Source organism: Oncorhynchus mykiss, chromosome 6 (assembly GCF_057628025.1).
Source record: "Oncorhynchus mykiss isolate SJ-2025 chromosome 6, ASM5762802v1, whole genome shotgun sequence".
Lineage (NCBI taxonomy): Eukaryota > Metazoa > Chordata > Actinopteri > Salmoniformes > Salmonidae > Oncorhynchus > Oncorhynchus mykiss.
The window spans coordinates 28643997-28669042 of NC_143027.1; the positions used below are offsets into that span (position 1 = coordinate 28643997).

The 25046-nt window shown below is 41.0% G+C and overlaps 3 protein-coding genes across 5 annotated transcripts; all 3 read right to left on the reverse strand.

Annotated features, from left to right (window-relative positions):
• Positions 1-1038: 1038 nt before the first annotated feature.
• LOC110525671 (DNA replication complex GINS protein SLD5) lies at positions 1039-13210 on the reverse strand. Of its 2 annotated transcripts, none has more exons than XM_021606009.3 (8): positions 12933-13193; positions 12687-12773; positions 12462-12575; positions 12256-12353; positions 12015-12103; positions 11775-11865; positions 11340-11444; positions 1039-2568 (listed from the first exon to the last, which is right to left on the reverse strand). In XM_021606009.3, exons 1-7 carry the CDS (start codon positions 13023-13025, stop codon positions 11348-11350), a joined length of 669 nt encoding a protein of 222 aa, XP_021461684.1. In that variant the 5' UTR covers positions 13026-13193; the 3' UTR covers positions 1039-2568; positions 11340-11347. The 2 variants fall into 2 exon arrangements, with proteins under 2 accessions (XP_021461684.1, XP_021461683.1); XM_021606008.3 differs by lacking the exon at positions 1039-2568 and adding an exon at positions 10470-10987 and having other exon boundaries at positions 12933-13210.
• On the reverse strand, positions 1434-1931 carry LOC149982826 (protein phosphatase 1 regulatory subunit 3C-B-like). Its single transcript, XM_090239415.1, has 2 exons — positions 1695-1931; positions 1434-1622 (listed from the first exon to the last, which is right to left on the reverse strand). The coding sequence occupies exons 1-2, from the start codon at positions 1929-1931 to the stop codon at positions 1434-1436; spliced, it is 426 nt and encodes a 141-aa protein (XP_090095541.1).
• Positions 13211-13479: 269 nt separating the features above from the next.
• arid5a (AT rich interactive domain 5A (MRF1-like)) lies at positions 13480-23898 on the reverse strand. Of its 2 annotated transcripts, none has more exons than XM_021606011.3 (7): positions 23775-23898; positions 19933-20015; positions 16721-16886; positions 16453-16505; positions 15448-15545; positions 15209-15362; positions 13480-15066 (listed from the first exon to the last, which is right to left on the reverse strand). In XM_021606011.3, the coding sequence occupies exons 1-7, from the start codon at positions 23776-23778 to the stop codon at positions 13837-13839; spliced, it is 1788 nt and encodes a 595-aa protein (XP_021461686.3). In that variant the 5' UTR covers positions 23779-23898; the 3' UTR covers positions 13480-13836. The 2 variants fall into 2 exon arrangements, with proteins under 2 accessions (XP_021461686.3, XP_021461687.3); XM_021606012.3 differs by lacking the exon at positions 23775-23898 and adding an exon at positions 20160-20400.
• Between the last annotated feature and the right edge of the window lie 1148 nt (positions 23899-25046).

Below are 25046 nucleotides of genomic sequence, written 5' to 3' on the forward strand. Positions count from 1 at the left end.
TGGGCAGGGGCGCAGCCATGGGCATAGGCCCACCCACTTGGGAGACTGGCCTACCTACTGGGGAGCAAGGCCCAGCCAATCAGAATGAGTTTTCCCCCACAAAGGGGCTTTATTACAGATTTAAATATTCCTCACGTTTCATCAGCTGTCAGGGTGGCTGGTCTCAAACGATCCGCAGGTGAAGAAGCTGGATGTGGAGGTCCTGTGCTGGCGTGGTTACACGTGGACTGCAGTTCTGAGGCCGATTGGACGTAATGCCAAATTCTCTAAAATGACTTTGGAGGTGGTTTATGGTAGAGAAATGAACATCTGGCAACAGTTCTGGTGGAAATTCCTGCAGTCAGCATACCAATTGCACACTCCCTGAAAACTTGAGACATCTGTGGCATTGTGTTATGTGACAAAACTGCACATTTTAGAGTGGCCTTTTATTGTCCCCGGCACAAGGTGCACCTGTGTAATAATGAGCACGCTGTTTAATCAGCTTCTTGACACCTGTCAGGTGGATGGATTATCTTGGCAAAGGAGAAATGCTCACTAACAGGGATGTAAACTAATTTATGAGATCTTTTATTTCCCTTCATGAAACATTGGACCAACACTTTACATGTTGTGTTTATATTTTTGTTTGGTATAATTTTTTCACTTCAGTATTCCATGATGTACTCAGGATATCAAAGATTTCTGGGATATCCTGTCTACAGCAGTCACATGGACACTGAAATTAGCAGTCAGACAACCGTAAGTGTTTATGAGGCACTATTTCTTGGTTAAAACCTGGCAGTTACTCAACACTGTTACTCAACACTTGGTCAGAGAGGAAGTGCACTGCACACTGACAGAATTATAGAAGACTAGATAATCTCAGGCTTTCCCTCCAGCCATATTGTAAATATTACAAATAATTTTAGCTTTCGGTGAGCATGTTTGAAACTGAATAACCAGACCCATCTACAATTTCCTAATGACTATTCTATCCTACTGACTCTTCTTCCAGAATGCAATTTACAGAGCAAGCAGTGCAAGCAATGGAAAATATGAAAAACAGAACAATAGTTTATTTTAGCTGACATTTTAGCATATTACAGTTCACCTCAGATGAACTTAGTGAAGATGAGGGTCGAAGCATAAAATGTTACGGTGAAGTTCAGTGTAGCCTAGTGCAGTCTTTCTGTTGTCCAGATTATGCCCCACAGCGTTATGCCCCAGGCTTGTCAAAGACAAACATGCTGTAGTTCTGTCCATTGCTATTGTCCCAGAATGGGGTGCTGTACTTATCAGGTAGATAAAACAAATAATTTAATCTTCTCATCGAGCATGGGCAGGGTGATGTCAAATTCAAAGATGTCTGTGTCAGCTCCACCATAGCGCTCTTTCAGGAAAGCACAGGGCACGTCTTGTTGGCTGTGCTAAGAGTCAAAGGTGATGCGGATTCACACAGCCTTCTGGAAGGTCTGGTTCTTCACACTGCAGTTCCCCAGGAGAACCATGCCCTCCCTCAACCTGGCACGGAAACACTGGAAGTCTGCAGAGGGCTGTGGGAAGCCCAGTCGCAGCCTGCTCTCCTCAATAGATTTGCTGACAGTGCAGCTAGAACCATCCTGTCGTGTTGCGCCACCTCTCTGGGCGTGATGACCGTGGGTACATCCACTCCACCATTTAATAGAATATATTGGCTGCAGTTAGGGACAAACCTTAGAGTCAGTGAAAATCACATGCTTTCTCTTAGCCTTGACTTCATCCTCACCACTCTCATTCAGAGGCACATGTCTGTCTGGGGTAAGTGCTGTAGGACTTAGCCTGCTCTGGGAGAGCTGCTCTGGCACGGGGGTTCTGATGCAGGGTCTCAGAGAGGATGCACAGAACAGCTGGCACAGTGGTGAACACTGGCTCCAGCACAGCCTTACGGCCATGTCCAGAGGACCCAACATCTGTAATACCCTTTGAAGGATAAAGATGAAGGTCAATAAGCAAAGAACAATCTTCTACAGCTTACTGATAAATCATATGCATCATGATCATATAACCATTCTTACGTTGTACAGGCCACCATCTGTTGTTTCAATTTCTACATGGTAGCACTCTAGGCCTGTCAATAACAGACACATTTTATTTTGTGTGAGGAGTTACTTAATTTGGTCCTTACTACTACTATTCATAACACTGGATGGTATTAACACCAATCACCTTTTCTATTCAGACCTAAATTGGAACAAGTCATAGGAGTCATTACTCAGCCCAAAACCTAACAATAAAAACACATAAAAGCATACAAATACAAAAATCGTCAAGCACAGACTATGAGTCATGAATAAAAGTCAGTCGGTTATGAGGCTGCAGAGAGATATTGATTGTTGCTGATGTGGTGTTGAAGCTCGAGCAGCTTTCAGAAATTCAAACCTTCACTGATATTGTGGAAACAATTCCAATAATCCTGGCCTCTACTCCTGGCCATGGTGATCGACCCATGGTTCCACCAAGACCTGGGCCCAGGTCCAAGCTTTCCTCTGCCAGTGAACTCTCCCCCCCAGTCCCTCCTCCTCTAGGATGCCAGTAGTCAGCAGGGACCTGCAGAGACATATCATGTCACATAACACTTTCCACAACTGATTTTCAGAATATATTTACATGTCAAAGAAGTAGGTCACCTACAGTTTCTCTGTTCAACAGACAACAATATGTTGACGAGATAACATTGTGTGTTTTTCTAATTTACTGCACATTCATAACATACTAGTGTTCTACTATCCACAGGGTACTGTTCTAGATCTGTTATTGACTGGGAAACAAAGTATGAATGTAAATGCTATCAGTGGTGAACTACACTGAGTGTACAAAACATTAGGAACACCTGCTCTTTCCATGACATAGACTGAACAGGTAAATCCAGGTGAAAGCTATGATCCCTTATTGATGTCACCTGTTGAGTCCACTTCAATCAGTGTAGATGAAGAGGAGGATCAGGTTACAGAAGGATCAGTATGTCTTGATGACATTATTTATCATTCAGAGTGTAAATGGGCAAGACAAAAGGCTTAAGAACTGCAACGCTGCTGGGTTTTTCCACGCTGAACCGTTTCCCGTGTGTATCACAAATGGTCCTCCACCCAAAGGTCATCCAGCCAACTTGACACAACTGTAGGAAGAATTGGAGTCAACAAGGGCCAGCTTTCGGCACCTTGTAGAGTCCACGCCTCGAAGAATTGAGGCTGTTCTAAGAGAAAAGGGGAGTGCAACTCAATATTAGGATGTTGTTTCTAATGTTTTGTACTCTGTGTGTAGTGCAACTACACTGCACTATAAAGATGATTGAATGTTAAAGGAGATGTGTATAAGCTAAACTTTCTCCAATCGTCTATTCCTGGTTCTCCCAATTACATGAAAGAAAAATACAATAAGCATGAAAAATATCCTGTGCTAAAATGCCTTATTACCACACAGAAATGCTGGACAACACCCCATTTCTTTGGGCCGTACCTGGACTTTGACCCAGTGATGTAGTGGTGCCTGGAGAAGTGAGTATACTAATTAATTTAGTATAAATTAATTTTGCTAACTCTCTCTCTCTCAAAGAGTGCAGCGTATAAAGTCAGAACATCTGCTGTCTCAGCCACTGCCTGAAACCCACGGAGTACCACAAGGCTCGATCTTAGGCCCTACGCTCTTCTCAATTTACGTCAACAACATTGCTCAGGCAGTAGGAAGCTCTCTCATCCATTTATATGCAGATGATAGTCTTATACTCAGCTGGCCCCTCCCCAGATGTTGTGTTAAATGACTACAACAAAGCTTTCTTGGTGTCGAACAAGCTTTCTCTGCCCTTAACCCTGTTCTGAACACTTCCAAAACAAAGATCTTGTGGTTCGGTAAGAATAATTAACCCTCTCCCCATCAGTGTGATTAATACCTCTGAGGGTTGAGCTTGAGGTAGCCACCTCATACAAGTACCTGGGAGTATGGCTAGACGGTACACTGTCATTCTATTCATGCTAAGGTTAATCTAGACTTGGTTTCCTCTATTGTAATCGCTCCTCTTTCACCCCAGCTGCCAAACAAACCCTGAATCAGATGACCATCCTACCCATGCTAGATTACGGAAATGTAATTTATAGATCGGCAGGTAAAGGTGCTCTAGAGCAGCTAGATGTTCTTTACCATTTGGCCATCAGATTTGCCACCAATGCTCCTTATAGGACACATCACTGCATTCTATACTCCTCTGCAAATTGGTCATCTCTGTATACCTGACCACAAGTGGGTCTGGGTGTATCAACCAGAACTACTGGTTGATGCTTATTTTGAAGAAGAAAAAAAACCTATTAAGGCATAACTCCCCCCTATCTGAGATGCCTACTGCAGCCCTCATCCTCCACATCAAATCAAATCAAATTTATTTGTCACATACACATGGTTAGCAGATGTTAATGCGAGTGTAGCGAAATGCTTGTGCTTCTAGTTCCGACAATGCAGTAATAACCAACGAGTAATCTAACCTAACAATTCCAAAACTACTACCTTATATACACAAGTGTAAATGGATAAAGAATATGTACATAAAGATATGAATGAGTGACGGTACAGAACGGCATAGGCAAGATGCAGTAGATGGTATCGAGTACAGTTTATACATATGAGATGAGTAATGTAGGGTATGTAAACAAAGTGGCATAGCTTAAAGTGGCTAGTGATACATGTATTACATAAAGATGCAGTAGATGATAGAGTACAGTATATACATATACATATGAGATTAATAATGTAGGGTATGTAAACATTATATTAAATAGCATTGTTTAAAGTGACTAGTGATATATTTTACATACAACACCCATTCTGCCAGTCCCATTGTTAAAGGTCCCCAAAGCACACACATCCCTGGGTCGCACCTCTTTTCAGTTCGTTTCAGCTAGCTACTGGAGCGAGCTGCAAAAAACACTGTTTTATCTTAATCTCTTCATTCAAAGACTCAATCATGGACGTACTAACACTTGTGGCTGACACGCATGATGTATTGTTGTCTCTACCTTCTTGCCATTTGTGCTGTTGTCTGTGCCCAATGTTTTTCTTTTACCATATTTTGTGTTGTTGTCATGTTGTGTTTAAAAAAAAAATCCCAGTAGGAACCCTTTTGCCTTGTGGTAGGCTGTCATTCTAAATAAGAATTTGTTCTTAACTGACTTGCCTAGTTAAATAATACATTAAAAAAGGCTCCCAGTGACACAATATGAATGACCTAAAAGCTGTTCTGAGCATTAGACTAATAAACTCAGCAAAAAAAGAAACGGCCCCTTTTCAGGATCCTATCTTTCAAAGATTATTTGTAAAAATCCAAATAACTTCACAGATCTTCATTGTAAAGGCTTTAAACACTGTTTCCCATACTTGTTCAAAGAACCATAAACAATTAATGAACATACACCTGTGGAACTGTCGTTTATGACACTAACAACTTACAGACGGTAGGCAATTAAGGTCACAGTTATGAAAACTTAGGACACTAAAGAGGCCTTTCTACTGACTCTGAAAAACACAAAGAAAGATTCCCAAGGTCCCTGCTCATCTGCGTGAACGTTCCTTAGGCATGCTGCAAGGTGGCATGAGGACTGCAGATGTGGCCAGGGAAATAAATTGCAATGTCCGTACTGTGAGATGCCTAAGACAGCGCTACAGGGAGACAGGACGGAGAGCTGATCGTCCTCCAAACATCACACCTGTGGGACAGGATGGCAACAACAACTGCCCTAGTTACACCAGGAACGCACAATCCCTCCATCAGTGCTCAGACTGTCCGCAAAAGGCTGAGAGAGGCTGGACTGAGGGCTTGTAGGCCTGTTGTAAGGTAGGTCCTCACCAGACATCACCGGCAACTACGTTACCTATAAGCACAAACCCACCGTCGCTGGACCAGACAGGACTGGCAAAAAGTGCTCTTCACTGACGAGTCACGGTTTTGTCTCAGCAGGAGTGATTATCGGATTCGCGTTTATTTTCAAAAGAATGAGCGTTACACTGAGGCCTGTACTCTGGAGTGGGATCAATTTGGAGGTCCATCATGGTCTGGGGAGGTGTGTCACAGCATCATTGGACTGAGCTTGTTGTCACTGCAGGCTCAACGCTGTGCGTTAATCTCGATGCTGTGCATTACAGGGAAGACATCCTCCTCCCTCACGTGGTACCCTTGCTGCAGGCTCATCCTGACATGACCCTCCAGCATGACAATGCCACACTGCTCGTTCTGTGCGTGATTTCCTGCAAGACAGGAATGTCAGTGTTCTGCCATTGCCATCGAAGAGCCTGGAATCTCAATCCCATTGAGCACATCTGGGACCTGTTGGATCGGAGGGTGAGGGCTAGGGCCATTCCCCCCTAGAAATGTCCAGGGAACTTGCAGGTGCCTCGGTGGAAGAGTGTGGTAGCATCTCACAGCAAGAACAGGCAAATCTGGTGCAGTCCATGAGGAGGATATGCACTGCAGTACTTAATGCAGCTGGTGGCCACACCAGATACTGACTGTTACTTTAGATTTTGACCCCCCCATTTCTTCAGGGACACATTATTCAATTTCTGTTAAGTCACATGTCTGTGGAACTTGTTCAGTTAGTTTCTCAGTTGTTGAATCTTATGTTCCTACAAATATTTACACGTTAAGTTTGTCGACTGCGTTTATTTTCAGCAATGAGAGGACTTTTATTTTTTTGCCGAGTTTAGTAGGTCTACTATTGAAACAGATAAATAAGGCTGTCAACTGGGTCAGAAATTCACACGCTTCTGATTTGTTCCTTTTTTTACCTCAGGTTTTTGCTCGAAGTCATACTTTGTTGATAGTACAACATCAAAATTGGATGTTGTAAGTCCATAACAATGCTTAAACCACATCAGGAGACCACTTGGAATGTGTTTTGTGTAGTTATTAACCTTTAATTAAAGTGCACAGGCACCTAGCACTGTTGTTTGGTTAGAGGTGTTTCTGTAGCACATGAGATGGATGCTAATTGGATGGATGGATGCAAATGATCATGATTTCATTCTGCCAGGTAGGCATAGGCTTCTTTGTAGCTAGTTAACATTTAATTGAGAAGGTTTTTGGGAAAGCCTTTCCATCTACAGTACTAGAGTATGGTTAGGCCTATCATTAGCATTGCTTAAACAGCATGATCATTACACAGGTTCACATTGTGCTGGGGATAATAAAATGTGCAGTTTTGTCACACAACACAATGCCACAGTTGTCTCAAGTTTTGAGGGAGCGCAGGAATTCTGGCACCAGATATGTTGCTAGAATACGGAACATTCATTTATCTACCATAATCTGTCTCCAACGTCGTTTTAGAGGATTTGGAAGTCTGTCTAACCGGCCGACATAACCGCAGACCACATGTATGGCGTGGTGTGAGCAAGCAGTTTGCTGATGTCAACATGGTGAACAGAGTGCCCATGGTTGCGCTGGCATAAGCTAGACATCGAACACAACTGCATTTTATTGATGGAAATTTGAACGCACAGATACCGTGACGAGATCCTGAGGTCCATTGTCATGCCATTCATCTGCTGCCATCAGGTTTCAGCATGATAATGCACAGCCCCATGACGCAAGTCAATCAATCAAATGTATTTATAAAGCCCTTTTTACATCAGCTGATGTCACAAAGTGCTGTACAGAAACCCAGCCTAAAACCCCAAACAGCAAGCAATGCAAATGTAGAAGCACAAATGTGTTCACAATTCCTAAAACCTGAAAATGCCCCAGTTCTTCCATGGCCTGCAAACTCACCAGACATGTCACCCATTGAGCATGTTTGGTATGCTCTGGATCGACGTGTACGATAGCATGTTCCAGTTCCCGCCAATTTCCAGCAACTTCCCACTGCCATTGAAGATGGGTGGGACAACATTCCACGGGCCACAATCAACAGCCAGATAAGTCTATGCGAAGATGTTGCGCTGCATGAGGCAAATGGTGGTCACACCAGATAGTGACTGGTTTTCTGATCCAACACATTCATATCTGTATTCCCAGTCATGTAAAATCCATAGATTAGGACCTAATGAATGTATTTCAATTGACTGATTTTCTTTATATGAAAAGGAAAATCTTTGAAATGGTTACATGCTGTGTTTTATCTTTGTTCAGCATATTTTTGTTCAGTATATAAACACAAGTGCACAGATCAGGTTTCCAGATGAGATGCTGTAGCTAAATAGCTAAATGTCTCAAAGACCATGAGCTCATTGATATGGCAAGTGTGTGCGTATGCGAGCACTCGTTTCAGCTGTTAAACTTGGTAAGCCAAGTGTAAGCCATCCTATCATTATTATGATCGGATCATTCAGACCATGCCATAACCATTCTCGCCAGCTATGGCATATAGTAAGGTGAATAGTTCAACTAAGGATGTGATGTACAGCTTTCACTTTTGAATTGCTTCAGAGAAAAGCAAAGTGATGCAGCAAATTTTCCCACCAAAATGAATGCACTCTCTCACGTACACAGTATGACTCAATGACCTAGTTATTTAGAAGAGGATGAGCCGCAATTCCCCATACCGTGACCCTGATGCAATTACTACCCGGGGTTGTTTGTTTTCAACGAGCCATAAAGAACCAACCCTGACCTGACATTGACTCAACCGGATGTAGCCTAATAAGGGAAAGAACCATGACTACTAAAAAAGGGGCTATTAAATCCATTCTCTTGCATCAAGTACAGTTCTCAATCACAAGCCCTTCATTATCAGCAACAATGACAACTTATGATTCAACATACTTCCATCATAATTGGTTAAACTATAAAAATGTATGTCTTATCATGAATGGTCACTATGTTTTTACTGATGTACTTGAAAAGAAAGAGGTATACTGGGGGGGGGGGGTCATTGGATGTGTGTAAAAGTAATACATGTAATGATGCAGGCGTGTTCCTGAACAGCTGGTGTCTTTGTGGACCATTGGTGCACAGTTTATGGCTGATTAACCATAACTTAACTAGGGGCAATGTGGGACAAGGTCCTATTTCTTAGACTTAAATACCATGGTGTCAAAAATATTAACTTCTTATGGCTGGGAGCAGTATTGAGTAGCTTGGATGAATAAGGTGCCCAGAGGTACCCAGAGTAAACTGCCTGCTACTCAGTCCGTTGCTAATATATGCATATTATATTTGGATAGAAAACACTCTGAAGTTTCTAAAACTATTTGAATGATGTCTGTGAGTATAACAGAACTCATATGGCAGGCAAAAACCTGAGAAAAAAATCCAACCAGGAAGTGGGAAATCTGAGGTTGGTCATTTTTCAACTCATTCCCTATTGATATTGGTCATGTTGCACTTCCTAAGGCTTTCACTAGATGTCAACAGTCTTTAGAACCTTGTTTGAGGCTTCTACTGTAAAGGAGGGGCTCATAAGGGCTCTTTGAGTCAGTAGTCTGGCAGAGTGCCACAAGCTTGTGACGCTCGTTCACGTGAGAGTTAGCTCACATTCCATTGTATTTCTGAAGACAAAGGAATTCTCCGGTTGGGACATTATTGAAGATTTATGTTAAAAACATCCTAAAGATTGATTCTATACATCCTTTGACATGTTTCTACAGACTGTAACGGAACTTTTTTACATTTCGTCTGCTCCTAGTGAACGCGCTTCGTGAGTTTGGATTTGTTTACAAAACGCACCAACAAAAGTAGCTATTTGGACATAAATTGACATTATCGAACAAAACCAACATTTATTGTGGAACTGGGATTTCTGAGAGTGCATTCTGATGAAGATCAAAGGTAAGTGAATATTTATAATGTTAATTCTGACTTCTGTTGACTGCACAATATGGCGGATATCTTTTTGGCTTGTTTGGTTTCTGAGCGTCGTACTCAGATTATTGCATGGTTTGCTTTTTTCATAAAGCTTTTTTGAAATCTGACACAGCGGTTGCATTAAGGAGAAGTGTATCTAAAGTCCATGCATAACACTTGTATTTTCATCAACATTTATTATGAGTATTCCTGTAAATTGATGTGGCTCTGCAAAATGGAACTACTGAACACAACACGCCAATGTATACTGAGATCTTTTTAAATAAATATGAACTTTATCGAACAAAACATATATGTATTGTGTAACATGAAGTCCTATGAGTGTCATCTGATGGAGATCAAAGGTTAGTGATGAATTTTCTCTATTTCTGATTTTCGTGACTCCTCTCTTTGGCTGAAAAAAATGGCTGTGTTTTTCTGTGACTTGGCTCTGACCTAACATAATCGTTTGTGGTGCTTTCACCGTAAAGCCTATTTGAAATTAGACACTGGTGGGATTAAAAAGAAGTGTATCTTTAAAATGGTGTGAAATACTTCTATGATTGAGGAATTTTAATTATGGGATTTCTGTGGTTTTGAATTTGGCGCCCTGCACTTTCACTGGCTGTTGTCATATCGATCCCGTTAGCGGGATCACAGCCCTAAGAAGTTTTTAATTCCAGTCTTTAAACATAAATCTACACATTTATTTCCTTTGCTATCAACAATTGATATGGTTTACAAACCCAGAATTTAAATCATATATGGTCAAGGCAGCAAAAGCATGCAAAATACAAATGTATGCTTGGCAATGACATGCATGTATCCCTCAACCTTATTACATACATGTAGACACTATGAAGTGCCATTCATGTATTCCTGTGTCCTCCTCACACCAAAGGTATCTCTCACTTGTAGCCTTAGTGATCCAATGATCATCATTACAATTATAAGCAGGCTTCATGTGAGAGATATGTCCTCAGGTACACAACATTTCAACAAGTCAGTAATATATTTGCAGACATTCTAGTTAATGCCCCGCCCTTGGCGAGTTGGAGGTCCACAAATAATGTCCATAACTCCTTCCTCAATGTACTGCAAACAGTGTAGTTAATGTTCAATGAAGGGAGTCAGTGTTCCTCCGGTCATCCACCATCACAGTTGGAGACTAATAACCCCATCTGAACCAAGGACAGGAGGCTCCTAAAACATAGCCCAAATAGAGTAGGTATATTATTACAGAGACCGATCTGTGCAAACGTGTTAATATACGGCCTAAGTGACGATTTTCTTGCAGTTCACTGGCAAATTGCCTCATTGTTTAACAGGTATTATGCTGTTCAAGCAAACGTTCTGAGAATTTCCAGCTTAGTTAGTTCTCAAGAGACCATGTTGATGGCAAAAAAATAAAAATGATGACAGTACAAAACAGTCGTATGAAAGATTTGGATTTGAATCATGCACACTTCAACATATTCAAAAACATAGTATGGATTAGTGTGTGTGTCATGGATAAAGACATGAGGGAAATCAGTGTGGCCTATAAATTGAGTACCTTGACAGTTAAATTAGCTGTACTGCTCCACTTGAAACCAGGGGTGCTATAGAGCGATACCGCATCAGATGCTGAGAATCCACATCAAGATCCACAACATACTCTCTGAAAGAAAATATTGGACCAGAAAATTCAATGGAGTTCTTAGTAAACGGCCGGGCATTTCAATCAATAAGAATACACTGTCCGTGGAGTAAGCTTGTACAATATTCTTGAGGATAGTAACAGTAAAAAAAAAACATGTTATATACAGACACATGCTGCCACCTTCTGGATCTACAGAATACTGCAAAATAACTTCCAATGTGCTCCTCTTCACAACAGGAATCAAAACTTCTATTCTTGACACATTATCATCAAAGTGAGATAGGTAGAAAGCCTATTCCAAGCTGTAGCACCAATCAATCAGTCCAATGATCATATGCGATACTGTACCTCTGATCATCTGTCTCAGGTTCCACCAAGATGTTTTCCTGTCTCTCCCTCACACGTAGGAACACAAAGGAGTCCAGACAAGGCTCTGGTACTGGGAACATTTCATTTGACATTGCAGTTAATCACATGACAAGAGAATGCAATGCTTCCATCCATGAACATTATGCCACTGATGAGTTTTTTTACAAGCAGTCATTTGAATATTGGAATAGCTCATCTAAACATCGTGCTAGGACTCACCTGCTTTCAGCATATCCACTGTCTGTAGATTGGGGGGCATGTGTTTCAGAGCTACAGCCTTCAGATAGGTCTCTGTGTTGGCCAGATATCTACATGGAAGAGAGGGAACACATCACTAATGTTGCAAACATATTATTATTATAATAATAGAAGTAAATATGACATCAAAAGCAACTCAATGACCTTCCTCCAGGGATGGTCATTGTAACTGCAAGCCACAACACGTCACTATAACACTCACTCTTTGGCAAAAGCAAACTCCTCTGGAGACAGGAACGAAGGATCTCCCTCCACTCGAGACTTCTCTTTCTCCAACACATGTGGGAAAAACTTCTCAATCTACACAGGCAACAGAGGACCAGAGAGAAAGGTGTCAGTCTGAGCACTGATTTATAGTCCTTCTCACTAGAAGATGATCATATCATGCTGGGTTGTTGTTGGCATTACCTTTTGGAGGCGAGAGCGGAGGTAGCTGCTGAGGACAAAGCGGATCCTGTCAATCTCCATGCGGTGGACACTTGCCTTCACATCACCCCTCCTAACCCGCTGCAGGTTGGCCTCCTGTCAATGGAGACAACACAACATAGAAGTCCTGTTATTACTGGTATCTCACTGCTCACCGAGACAGCTGCTGCACCCCTCAGTTATTTGAGGAACCCCACCACCATTTACCATGTGAGTCAGCTGCTCCATCACACACTCTCCCATCTCTGACTTGTTCTCCAGAAGCTCAGGAGAGAACCTCTCATTCAGCCAGGCCTGGGGGACAGAGGAATACACAAAGTCCACTTTACATAGGAGCAGCAGCAGTGCTAAATACGTTTTTTTGTTTTGACAGGATCCGTGCATTGCAAAACGTATCGGTCTGGCTACAGTATTTTAGTGAACATGGCTAATTAGCTAGCTAGCTAACGTTACCTCTTCCAATTTCCCAATCAGCTCCGCTGGAGTCATCACATCTTCTTGGCCATCATCTCCTCCGCTGGCATCATCAGACAACGTATCCGACATCCTATACTTGCTTAGCCTACACAAAATGTGGTACTCTATTAAACTAGCTACGCAGAATGTTACTTTTTTACATATCTAGACAACACTGTAAATGACGTCGACAGCTCATTAACCTCCTCAGAAACAAGAGTCGCACACTTCCGGTTAAAGTTCGCGCCAACCGAAAGCAGTGCGTGATGACGTCTGTAGAGGTTCAAACATGCGCAAAAAATGCGCAGTCAGAGACGGTAAACAAATCCCTCCGTAATCTCTGCCCTAGTGTTTGGTTTACAAAATAATGTTTTATTATTATTATTTGCAAAAAAGCATGCGTTTATTGGCATTAATGAAATACAGTGGTCTACTTTCCATGGATTAAGTGCTGCACGTCCCCTCAACTAATTAAAATAAATGTCGAAAATTACAAATGACCATGGTTATTTACTTACCAAAGAATGCAGACTTGGATCAGACAGGAATTATTTTAGATTTTATTCAGAATAAACAATTACATCTGTGTTGTTTCATATTATTTCCATGCAAAATAATTTTATCATACAATAAAAAAACGTACATAGCAGTAAACCAGAGGGCTATTGTTACAAATACAGAAAGATGAGTCCTTTTTATTAGTGCAATTCTATCAGTTGCCACAGTGGGGAGCCCATCTCGGGATAATAATCACAACAACGTTTCTCTGTTGATCACTCACATAGAATGCAGCTGTGTTCGAGTCAAGTTTAGAAAATGTCTAGAACGAAGCAGGTACTGTCATTATCTCCATTTGACTTGTCACATTGTCTATAAGCTCTGCGAGAGGTAGGCTGGGCTATCACAGCCTAGTTTGAGGATAATGCACGCCAGTGATGCTGTAACCAGTATGGGGATTCAACATAGGAATGGAATAGGGATAGGAGTAGAGAGCAGGCTCATAAGGGGAAGCATTGGTGTGTCCCGTTGCGGCATGACGGTACATAGGGTTGATCTGGGACTGAGGCAGTCTGTTGGTGGATAGAAATAATGGGTGTACAGGTGGCTTCTGTCCAGAGTCTCCCCTTGTCCTGTCATAGGCTGGGACGAGGTAGGACACTGGTATGCTGACATTAGAGTGGAATACAGGTTGTTGCGTTGGAAGTGGCTTTGGCAACATTGTCGTGGACTTCTCCTTTTTCTCTGTCTGATAATGTCGAGGGACCATATGTAGTTTCTTAGTATAGATCAGATCATTATCATGTAACATGGGCCTATTTGGGTTCTGATGGAATGTGTAACCTGGTCGAAAGGGTATAGGCCGCAAAGGCTCTATAGATTTGGGATAAACTTTAGTGAAACTGGAGGTGGATGGAACCAAGCAAGACCTAACAGTATACGTGCAGGACGTTGGTGGGGATATTTGGTGAGCTGGACGTCTGTTACTCCCATTGCAGACAGGGCTCCATACAGAGTTTTTACTCTGACCTTTGATAGAAACTGTGTCACCCAGTAGAGGGCTGACCTGAGGGAAATCTCTTTGTCCTCCAGGGAAGCCAACATATTTCTTGACATCAGGGCTGCAGCTCTGAGGCTTGTGGACCCCACTGCAGGCAGATATTGGGTTGCTGGAAAAAGGAAGAGGTACTTCTGGTTTTGGAACTGGGGGCCTCTCTTCAGTTAGTGCTGGACAGTCCTCAGAGGAGATGGAGTAGGGGGATGGGCTACGGGAAGAGGAGGACGACGGAGGGAGAGGAGAGCCCTCCGAGGTAGTGCGTGTCCGGCTAGAACGGACCAGCCCTGGGGACTGGGAGCAGTGGATCACAGAGGGCCTGCCCTTACGGTCCTCCTGTGTGGGGCTCTGACAGTCCTGGGACTGACTCAGGCTGGCCTGGGCCATACGCTTCTTCTTCTCCAGAGGGGAGATGATGTCTGAAGCAGAAGACTGGACCTGACCTGGCTGGGATAGGGAGTACGCAGAGGAAGAGAGGTCGTCACTGACGGTAGTCTCATTGTTTGGTGGAGGACGGTCTGGGTGGAGCCTTTCAGATGGAGTGGTCCATGGAGACGATGGAGTAGAGTGTAGCTGGCCCTGAAATAATACAACATGGAGAGTTCACTTCCAGTCGTACAGTTTGGGGTACAGTAACTGTATGACAATCATAGGCTGGATTAATAGAAAACAGCCAGTGAGTTTTATGACAATAGTCACAAACAGGTGAAAAGTGAAGTACCTCAGAGTCCGTCTCCTTTTCCAGATGGGGCCTCTTCCTCTTGCCCTCAGACTTGCTTCCCTCAGGGCTCCTCTTGTACTGTTTGCGTGGTTTGCTTGGAGGCAGAGGTTTGTCCTCCTCTCCCCTCAACTGTCTCTCAAAGGGTAAAACAAGCCTGCATTGAAGACAAAAGAAATTACACAATGAAAACAAGCAGAGATGGAGTGAGTTGAAGACAGATTATCTGGAGCAGTGTTCACCTCTCATAGTGTCTGCGGGTACAGGTAGCAGCGCTGGTGCTGCCTGGGCTGCCCCCCAGCTCATCATACACATTCTTCCACAGCCGTCGTGCTGTCACCTGTTGGAAAACACACCATAGTGAGCAAACACACCCCTCTAAATCCCTCATCCAGAACCATTATGCATTAATTTGAGGTAAAGTATACGACTGTCTAATCTGTCTTTTTATATTAAGAATATATGGAGGGGGCCTCCCGAGTGGCGCAGCGGTCTAAGGCACTGCATTGCTAGAGGCGTCACCACAACCCGGGTCGGCAGGGATGTACTTGTCCCATCGTGCTCTAGCGACTCCTTGTGGCGGGCCGGGCGCATGCATGCTGACTTCAGTTGTCAGTTATACGGTGTTTCCTCCGACACATTGGTGCGGCTGGCTTCCGGGTTAAGCGAGCAGTGTATCAAGAAGCAATGCGGCTTGGAAGGGTTGTGTTTCTGAGGACGCACGGCTCTTGACCGTCGCCTCTCCTGAGTCCGTACGGGAGTTGCAGCGATGGGACAAGACTAACTACCAATTGGATATCACATAATTGGGGAGAAAATGGGGAAATAAGTACCACAAAAAAAAGAATAGCTTATATGGAGGGAGATGATTGGCCCATTACTAAAATAGAGAACAACGTCTTACTATAAGCTAAGCTCCTGTGAACTGAATTGGCATTTCATAGAAACCCTTCCTCTCTCAGCGCATTGAGCATGTACACATGCCACAGAGTGGAAACTTCATTCAGCAGACAGTGTGGACTCTGCTCTTAATGTGGTGGGTATGGTCATGTTTACATCCTGTCAACTAAAGATAATGTTCCACACAAGAACCTAAGCTGCATGGTGTCTTTCGCAACATAAAAAATGTGAGTAGCTGCCACTGCCATGTCTGTGTGATCAACAACCAGGTCAAGTGTAAAAAATATACAACTGTACGATATGGGTGTACTCACAGAGTTGTAACTGTACGATATGGGTGTACTCACAGAGTCGTAACTGCCAAGCTTCTCAACAGTTTTGTAGATTTTCCACAGGTTAACTGTGAGCAGAAACCATATGCATGTGAACATTAGGGGACATTGCACAGTTCTATAATTACTATTATATTGTATCATTCCCTATGAATTGTCTTAAAACACATGCATTTACAAACTACCCCAAAGATGGAGGTGATCTGGGGAGCAGGGAAAACGTATCTATGTAATAGAGATTGAGTAATAAAGCTACGGCTAAATCCTTTGAACATGGACTCACTCTGCTTAAAGCCCAGGTGTGGTATCCTCTCTATGGGTGTGCCTCTGTCCTTCATGAAACAGTGCAAATTGGCTATGAAGGACCTCTCCTCTGTCTCCATTGGGCTAGACCTGGGAGGCTCCTCACATTCACTGGCTGAGTCAGAAATCTCCATCGCTGCAGAATTCTACAGTAGAGACCATCAGATAGATGTACATCCAAATTATATGGATGCATACTATTACTGAACATATAAGTCTTCAAAACAGAACTGCAAGAAGAAAATAAACGAATCATACATTAGGAAACTTTTTTTAGAATTTCAAGTGAAACATTCAGAACATGACAGAGTTGGCTTCACCACTTTCAATAAGTAACCCATACATCCTGTATAAAGGGAAACCAACAGACATATGGGGTTTTCGGTCTAGACCTGATTATCAGCCTGGTGACAAGGATGTCTAGTTGAATAATAAATATGAAGATATCGAGCTCTATATACCTTATGAAAAGGCATCTTTCCCACCAAAGCTTTTACTCACAGGCCCTTTGTTATACATTTATTTTCCACTGACATGAAAGTAAACGTCATGAATGTAATTTAGAAATGACAAAAGACGGAGTAGCCTAGGAAGTAGTTCACATGATTAGAATATGTTCCATGAGAATGCAAAAAGGGTGAGGTTAAAATTAAATTAGCAATTATCTGTTTGAAATGATCAGTAGAGCTCTTGGTCCAGTAGTTTTCAGAGGCATATTTCAGGATTTGATTATTATGTTGAACTTGGAGCTTACTCTGTAACAATGTTGTTTAAGCAAACACAAATCAAACAAACGAGTAGAAAAGGGAAAAGTCACAAAATGCGGTGAATACCAAATGAGAAATGAAACGGTAGAGGCATGCAGAAATTAAGCCCTGAACAGATTACTGCCCTTACATTCAAGGCATTCATTTGGATGAGAAGTGTCTATGATACTTCAAACCGGTCAAACTGACACTAAAATGACCAAAGTATAGGAAGCTGATATTCACAAAACTGCAGACACCGTGTCATCATAATTTGTACTATAAATATTTGAAAAGTAAAACTATTATTTTTGGCAAAATTCACAAAGGGACAATGTCTGATTATATCAGTTTTGTGCACAAGCATACAGGTTGAATTTGCACAGAGCTATGGACTGATAGTGTAGAAGTTTGATATTTTTTATTACAATTTCTGCTCTCAAATGAGAGCAGAAAATGAAATACTGTATGTCAATACAATATCCCAATCCAAATGACTGAATACAGAGACTATTTTGTTTCTGTGGCGTATGCTGAGCTGTAGGCAACTGTCAAGCAGAGTTTCAAATTGAATCAGGTTCCTCTCTGTGGTTACTGGTTCCGAGAAGCAGGACCCAGTGGTGAGTAATAGTGAAGATGTGGGCCCCTATTTGGGATAGCCCTGACTGACTCACAGCTCTATACAGCTGTCCCATAGACACAGTTCCCAGCTATAACACCCCATCTTTTATCAATGGGCCTCCTCCAGCACCATGCAATGTTCTCTCGCTTTCGTCTTCTTCCTGCCTTGACTGGCCAGCTGCTACTCTCTCGCCAGCTCTCTCTCTCTTGCTATGGATACATTTCCATGACTTACGTTGGGTAGTAGGTTATTTTCAAAGTCATTTTAGGACAGGTGCTTTACAAATTTGTAGAATAATCGTTCCACACACAGCCATCTTCACACCTAATCAAGGAGATGAAAGATACAATGCAAAGTTCTTATGAACAAAGCAAAAGCATGTATGACTGGAATATGGATTAGTCATAGAGGGCAACATATTTCCAGAAAAGCAGAAATAGTATTTTTCTGAAAACTTAATCCATGTGTTGCATATGACTACTGAACAATGTGATGAAACCCTTTTTACAGTAAGCAGTACATATTAGAAGATAAGCCTACTGCTTTATTTGTATACTATACTGAATAAACGTATTCATGGCTGGACCACAAAACAGAGAGATGTCAGTCAGCTCTACGCGACATAGGTTTCATACAGGAAACGACTGCAGTCCGAGTCATAAAGCCCACCATACAATATTCATCATAGTTAACCACACAAAAATAAAGGCATGAATATCGTTGTGAAAGAGTGTCAGTAAACAGCATCTAAATTTCCACCACATTCACATTTTGGAAAAGGGCATAGGAAATGTTGTCGTCAATGTGTCGATAAGACTCTCACTATGATTGTTGGTGGCGTGCCGGGTTGATGCTATCGACAGGCCACTTGTCACCACAGAAACCACTGGGCTTTCATCTCACAGCAATGTCTTGGAAATTTGATGCATCTCTGCACTAACTTTTATTTTCTCATCTTCAATTACCAGAACTGTGTCTAGTGGAACTCCAGTTTCTGTTTGTGTAGATAGTGCAAATAGAGAGAAATGTATATTCTTTCACGCTCTATGAGACACGGCCTACTTACTATAACATTAAATAATCACTTTGCTGATTACTGATCTGAGAAATAAGATAAAACGATCAGATGTGATATTGCATGGCGTCACTTCCCAATGGGTACAAACGTCAATTCAACATCTATTCCACGTTGGTTCGATGTAATTTCATTAAAATGACCTGGAAACAATGTTTATTCAACCAGTGTGGGCCCAGGGGGTTAGTAATATTATTTCATATGATGAGGATTTTTTGAGAAGTGTATGCAACAATGAAAATGTGCAAAGGGTAAACATAGAAATACACTCTTCAATAACAACAACTTCAATTAAATGTGTTATTTGTATAATGTAACTCATTCCCTTTTCCATATAGTTCTGTTATCATATTGTATGCCCACACATGAAGTCAGACATATCAGAGACATGTAAAGAATGTGACTTAAGGTTACATGTGGTTTTGTTCTTTTACAACTTACTGTATGTAGTGAAGAAACACACAATTCTTCTACGAAAATGAATCCCTTTATAGGAGCCTAATACTTGACATGCTAATTTGACGTTTGAAGAAATAGAGAACTGAAAGCAGGGGGAAATGAAACACACAACACAAGAAATGAAGAATGTAAACATACTGGAAGTGAATGTGTTCTTGCAGACGCACATCAAAATTGAACTCTCTCTTTCCAATGTGGATGTAAATTCTAAATTCATGCAGAAAAAGACAGCCAAGTGTCTCAAGCTGCCTGGAGACAATATGAGTCATAAATGACCTGTCCTATCTTACCTGGTTCAGTGTCCCCTCCACACCTCTGCCCTCCTCCATGACTGGTCTCTGACTGGTGTCTCGCCCCCCTTCAGAATCAAATACTGCCACAAGGCACAGAGAAAAGACAGTGACAACTAGGCCAGAGCACACACCCTCCACTCCATATGGGCAATTTGTTTACCATAAGCAAAGAATGGTGTATGTCCCATGCATTTAATCCAGAACAAGATGCAATGAAACCCTACCTATGTGAAAAGCTGATGCCTTGGTTCACCTATGATTGCATTTCCAGTCCTGTGCTAACAGCAAGAACAAGTATACGTGTGATCTATCACTGAATATTCTGTAAGCTAACACACACTCCAGTAACAACGAAAGAAAACGCAGTTTTAATATAAAGCCACATGGTTACAACACCACTTCCTGCTTATGAGTCTAACCGCAGTTATGTGGTACCCTGCCTGATATGAAAGCATTACAACATGTGAATGAAAATGCAAAATGTAATGTAAAAGGCAGTTTTATTTTCAGTATTTAATTTGCATACTTTGATAATCAAATGATCATCCATCAAACCAACCCCCCCCCCTCCCCCCCCAAACACACATAATTTTCAGGCATAACATGTTAAGTGCCTGAGAATAGCCTTAGTACTGATACAGCCTTAGTACTGATACAAATTTAAAAGACTTAAAGGCTGAAGTTGAAAGTGAATGGATCCATGTACAGCCATGACAACTGAAAGTCAAATGTATTTGTCATTGAACACCCACATTCTAACCTTTTAACATTATATTCTTCCTCAAGGAGAGTAGCAGTCTCTTCAATAGCCCACCAAACATAATTGATATCACTTGTCTGCAAACCCAATATATCATTTTCTTTCGAAATCAGCTTGAATCATGCTTTCCATAGAACTTTGAGACCTTGGACTATAAGGTTATATCTGAATTTGTCAAAATTTTGTTGACATAGCCTTGTTCTTTTCAATGTTCTCTACCTATATAGTACTCTAAATACCCAAATCCATGTTGTTATTTTCAAAATAATACAAGATAAAAATTGCTGACACCATTCAAACCAATGAGGGTTCAGAACTTTAAAGCCAATTATCTCAGAACAATCTTTTTGCAAATAGAAATGTATATTCCCAAGCTCTCGACTTCCCTATTTCATTTGTTCAAATATGTACATTCGTCAATGTACAAAGGACATTTTTGGAAGGAAAAGGGATGTCATTGTGGCAGAGTAAATTGTTATTGTGTACACAGTAAATTGAAGTACTTAGTATATCTCATGCACATCAATCTACAGTTTATACTAACCTGCTTAAAGCTAGAATCCTTAATTGAAACAATAACAGTGGTCACTCCATCTACGTTTTGGTAAAAAGCTGTGGGATGGCCTTGGAGAAATATAGCCACTCAAATTCATAAGCAGAGCTATGGATGCAAGGACTGACATCCATGATATCAACCTTAGTTTTAATCATGTTTTGAGGCTATACAGTGTGAGTTTATATTTACATTGTTGACAAATATTGGGGCATAACTTGAATTTTGGGTTCTGATTCTGATGTGGTGCAAAGGTTGAACTAAGATCATGAGCAATTTAGAAGTTTATACTCTTCAAGAATCAATGGGTATATATAATTAATGTATACGCCCAAAAATGGTGTAGCAACTAAGGATTCCAGCTTTAAGTCATGATACATTGCAATTGACCAGTGTTCCAGTTTTATCAGCCCATCAGTTATTTAATTACTTACTCTCTCCAAGCCAGTAATTAGGAAGGAATGCTCCTTATATTTCTATATTGGCTTGAAATATGTATGTCAAGTGTTTCTGCTTAGTGACGAATTAAAGTACAAGTCAAAAGTTTGGACACACCTAATCATTCAAGGGCCTCATTGTAGGGCTACATTGTAGAATAATAGTGAAGACATCAAAACTATGAAAAAACACATGGGGAAAAAAAGTGATAAACAAATAAAACAATATTTTATATTTGAGATTCTTCAAAGTACCACCCTTTGCCTTGATGACAGCTTTACACACTCTTGGCATTCTCTCAACTAGCTTCACCTGGAATGCTTTTCCAACAGTCTTGAAGGAGTTCCCACATATGCAGAGCACTTGTTGGCTGGTGTTCCTTCACTCTGAGGTCCAACTCATACCAAACCATTTCAATTGGGTTGAGGTCAGGTGATTGTGGAGGCCAGGTCATCTGATGCAGCACCCCATCACTCTCCTTCTTAGTCAAATAGTCCTTACACAGCCTGGAGGTGTGTTGAGATATTGTCCTGGTGAGAAAAAAAATGATAGCCCCACTAAGCTCAAACCAGATGGGATGGCATATTGCTGCAGAATGCTGTGGTAGCCATGCTGGTTAAGTGTGCCTTGAATTCTAAATAAATCACTGACAGTGTCACCAGAAAAGCACCACCACACCTCCTCCTCCATGCTTCACGGTGGGAACCACACATGCGGAGATCATCCGCCCACCTACTCTGCATCTCACAATGACACGACGGTTGGGACCAAAAATCTCAAATGTAGACTCATCAGACTAAAGAACAGATTTCCACCGGTCTAATGTCCATTGCTCGTGTTTCTTGCCCCAAGCAAGTCTCTTATTCTTATTGGTGTCCTTTAGTAGTGGTTTCTTTGCAGCAATTGGACCCTGAGGCCTGATTCACGCAGTCTCCTCTGAACAGTTGATGTTGAGATGTGTCTGTTACTTGAACTCTGTGAAGCATTTATTTAGGCTGCAATCTGAGGTGCAGTTAACTCTAACGAACTTATCCTCTGCAGCAGAGGTAACTTTGGGTCTTCCTTCCTGTGGTGGTCCTCATGAGAGCCAATTTCATCATAGCGCTTCATGTTTTTTGCGACTGCACTTGAAGTAACATTCAAAGTTCTTGAAATGTTCCGGATTGACTGACCATCATGTCTTAAAGTTTGAAATGCATTCCAGGTGACTACCTCATGAAGCTGGTTGAGGGTATGCCAAGAGTGTGCAAAGGGTGGCTACTTTGAAGAATCTCAAATATAAAATTTGTTTAACGCTTTTTTGGTTACTACATGATTCCATGTGTTATTTCATAGTTTCGATTTGTATTTTTAAAAACTAGGCAAGTCAGTTAAGAACAAATTCTTATTTACAATTGACGGTCAACACCGACCAAACCCGGACAACGCTGGGCCAATTGTGCGCTGCCCTATGGGACTCCCAATCACGGCCAATTGTGATACAGCCTGGATTCGAACCAGGGTGTCTGTAGTGTCGCCTCAAGCGCTGAGATTCAGTGTTTTAGACCGCTGTGCCACTCGGGAACAAAGACGGCCCACCAAAGATGTCTTCACTATTATTCTACAACGTAGAAAATAGTACAAATAAAGAAAAACCCCTGAAAGAGTAGGTCTGTCCAAACGTTTGACTGGTACTGTAAATATTTTAAGTTTTATAACATTTATTTAAAATACAAATAAAATTAAGAATCGTACCCTTTGCATGGAAAACGATGTCATGTTTATATGTATATGTATGTTTTTATGCCTCTATTAAAAACAATAGCCTACCCAATGTAAGTGCCATTTCACAACTTCCCATCACAGTTTATTTCGTATAATGAAAACATAAATGTGTGATCGAGGTTACAAAAAACAGTAGGCTGTTGTCTAACTGCAAACGTTGAAATAAATGATTAAACAGTGCCACAATTTGCAGCCTACGTCACCATTATAACTAAGTGTGTGCTTTTGACAAGACATGTTGATTACTCTCCAGCTAAAATAATAAAAGCTGATGGTGCTCAACATGATTAATAAACTTCCAAAATGTTAAGAAAAACAACTTACCCATTTACAAAATAATCCCTTGACTCGCGACTTGGAGAAGGTTTACTTTGTTTCAGCACCACTTTACTGAAGAAGCTTCTCTAATTTAGCACACCTCGGAATAAGACGTTGTCAATGGATTATTATTGGTTGATCATGTCTACAATACAGCAAGTGAGTCTGGGAGTTGAAGTTTTTGACTCTGGGAATTACAGCTCTCTGAACACCCAGTAGTAGTCTCAAGGCACATTGAATCAGTTTTAATAATTGTTTACTTTCATGTAGCCTTTCTCAAATGTATGACCTGAGGCTATTTGTAATGAGTTCACTAGACTAGGCTACAAAGATGTAAAAACAAAAACGAATTATATATTTTATCTTTATATAAGTGCACACGTTGAACTAATAGCAATAGAAACATCTTGTCTGGATAGTCATCAAAATATGATTATCTGACATTCTGATCTTTTCAACAAAACCACACATTTGCATTTCATCCATGGGAATAATTTAGCCAATCATAATCTATACATAAACTTTGAATTTGGAAAATAAGGATGTATTTAACAAAAACCTATCAAATCAAACACAACTGTCAATATGTATTTAACAAAAACCTATCAAATCAAACGCAACTGTCGATATGTATTTAACAAAAACCTATCAAATCAAACGCAACTGTCAATATGTATTTAACAAAAACCTATCAAATCAAACGCAACTGTCAATATGTATTTAACAAAAACCTATCAAATCAAACGCAACTGTCAATATGTATTTAACAAAAACCTATCAAATCAAACGCAACTGTCAATATTGGTGCTGCAAACTATTTTATCCAGCTTTGCTTTAGAAGTTTCAAAAGTCAGTGAAATTCTTCCACTTGTTGCAGATAGAGTATGACATTTAGATATATGTTTAACCTTTAAATGTCAAAATAACAAAACTATCAGTTGGCTGGCCGGATCTCAGAGGGATTTTTTTTTTAAAAAGACAAAACAACCGTTTCACTGCTGTTTGAAATAAGGATTGGTGAAATAGAATTACATTTGATATACTAATGACTTGGGCAGGTGTTGAGCAATTTCACAGAACTTACAGTTTGTCACATGCATTGGTTACAAACGTCATAACTATATTACTGTTCTTCTTGGTTCGTGCAATTGTGATATTGATATGAGTTGATAAAATATTTAATTTGACTCAGATTGTGATCACAACTTGAATTCACAATTTACTTGTATTAAGCTGATGAAAACATGCACTTTTAGCTCGATGTAAAAGTGGTTGTTA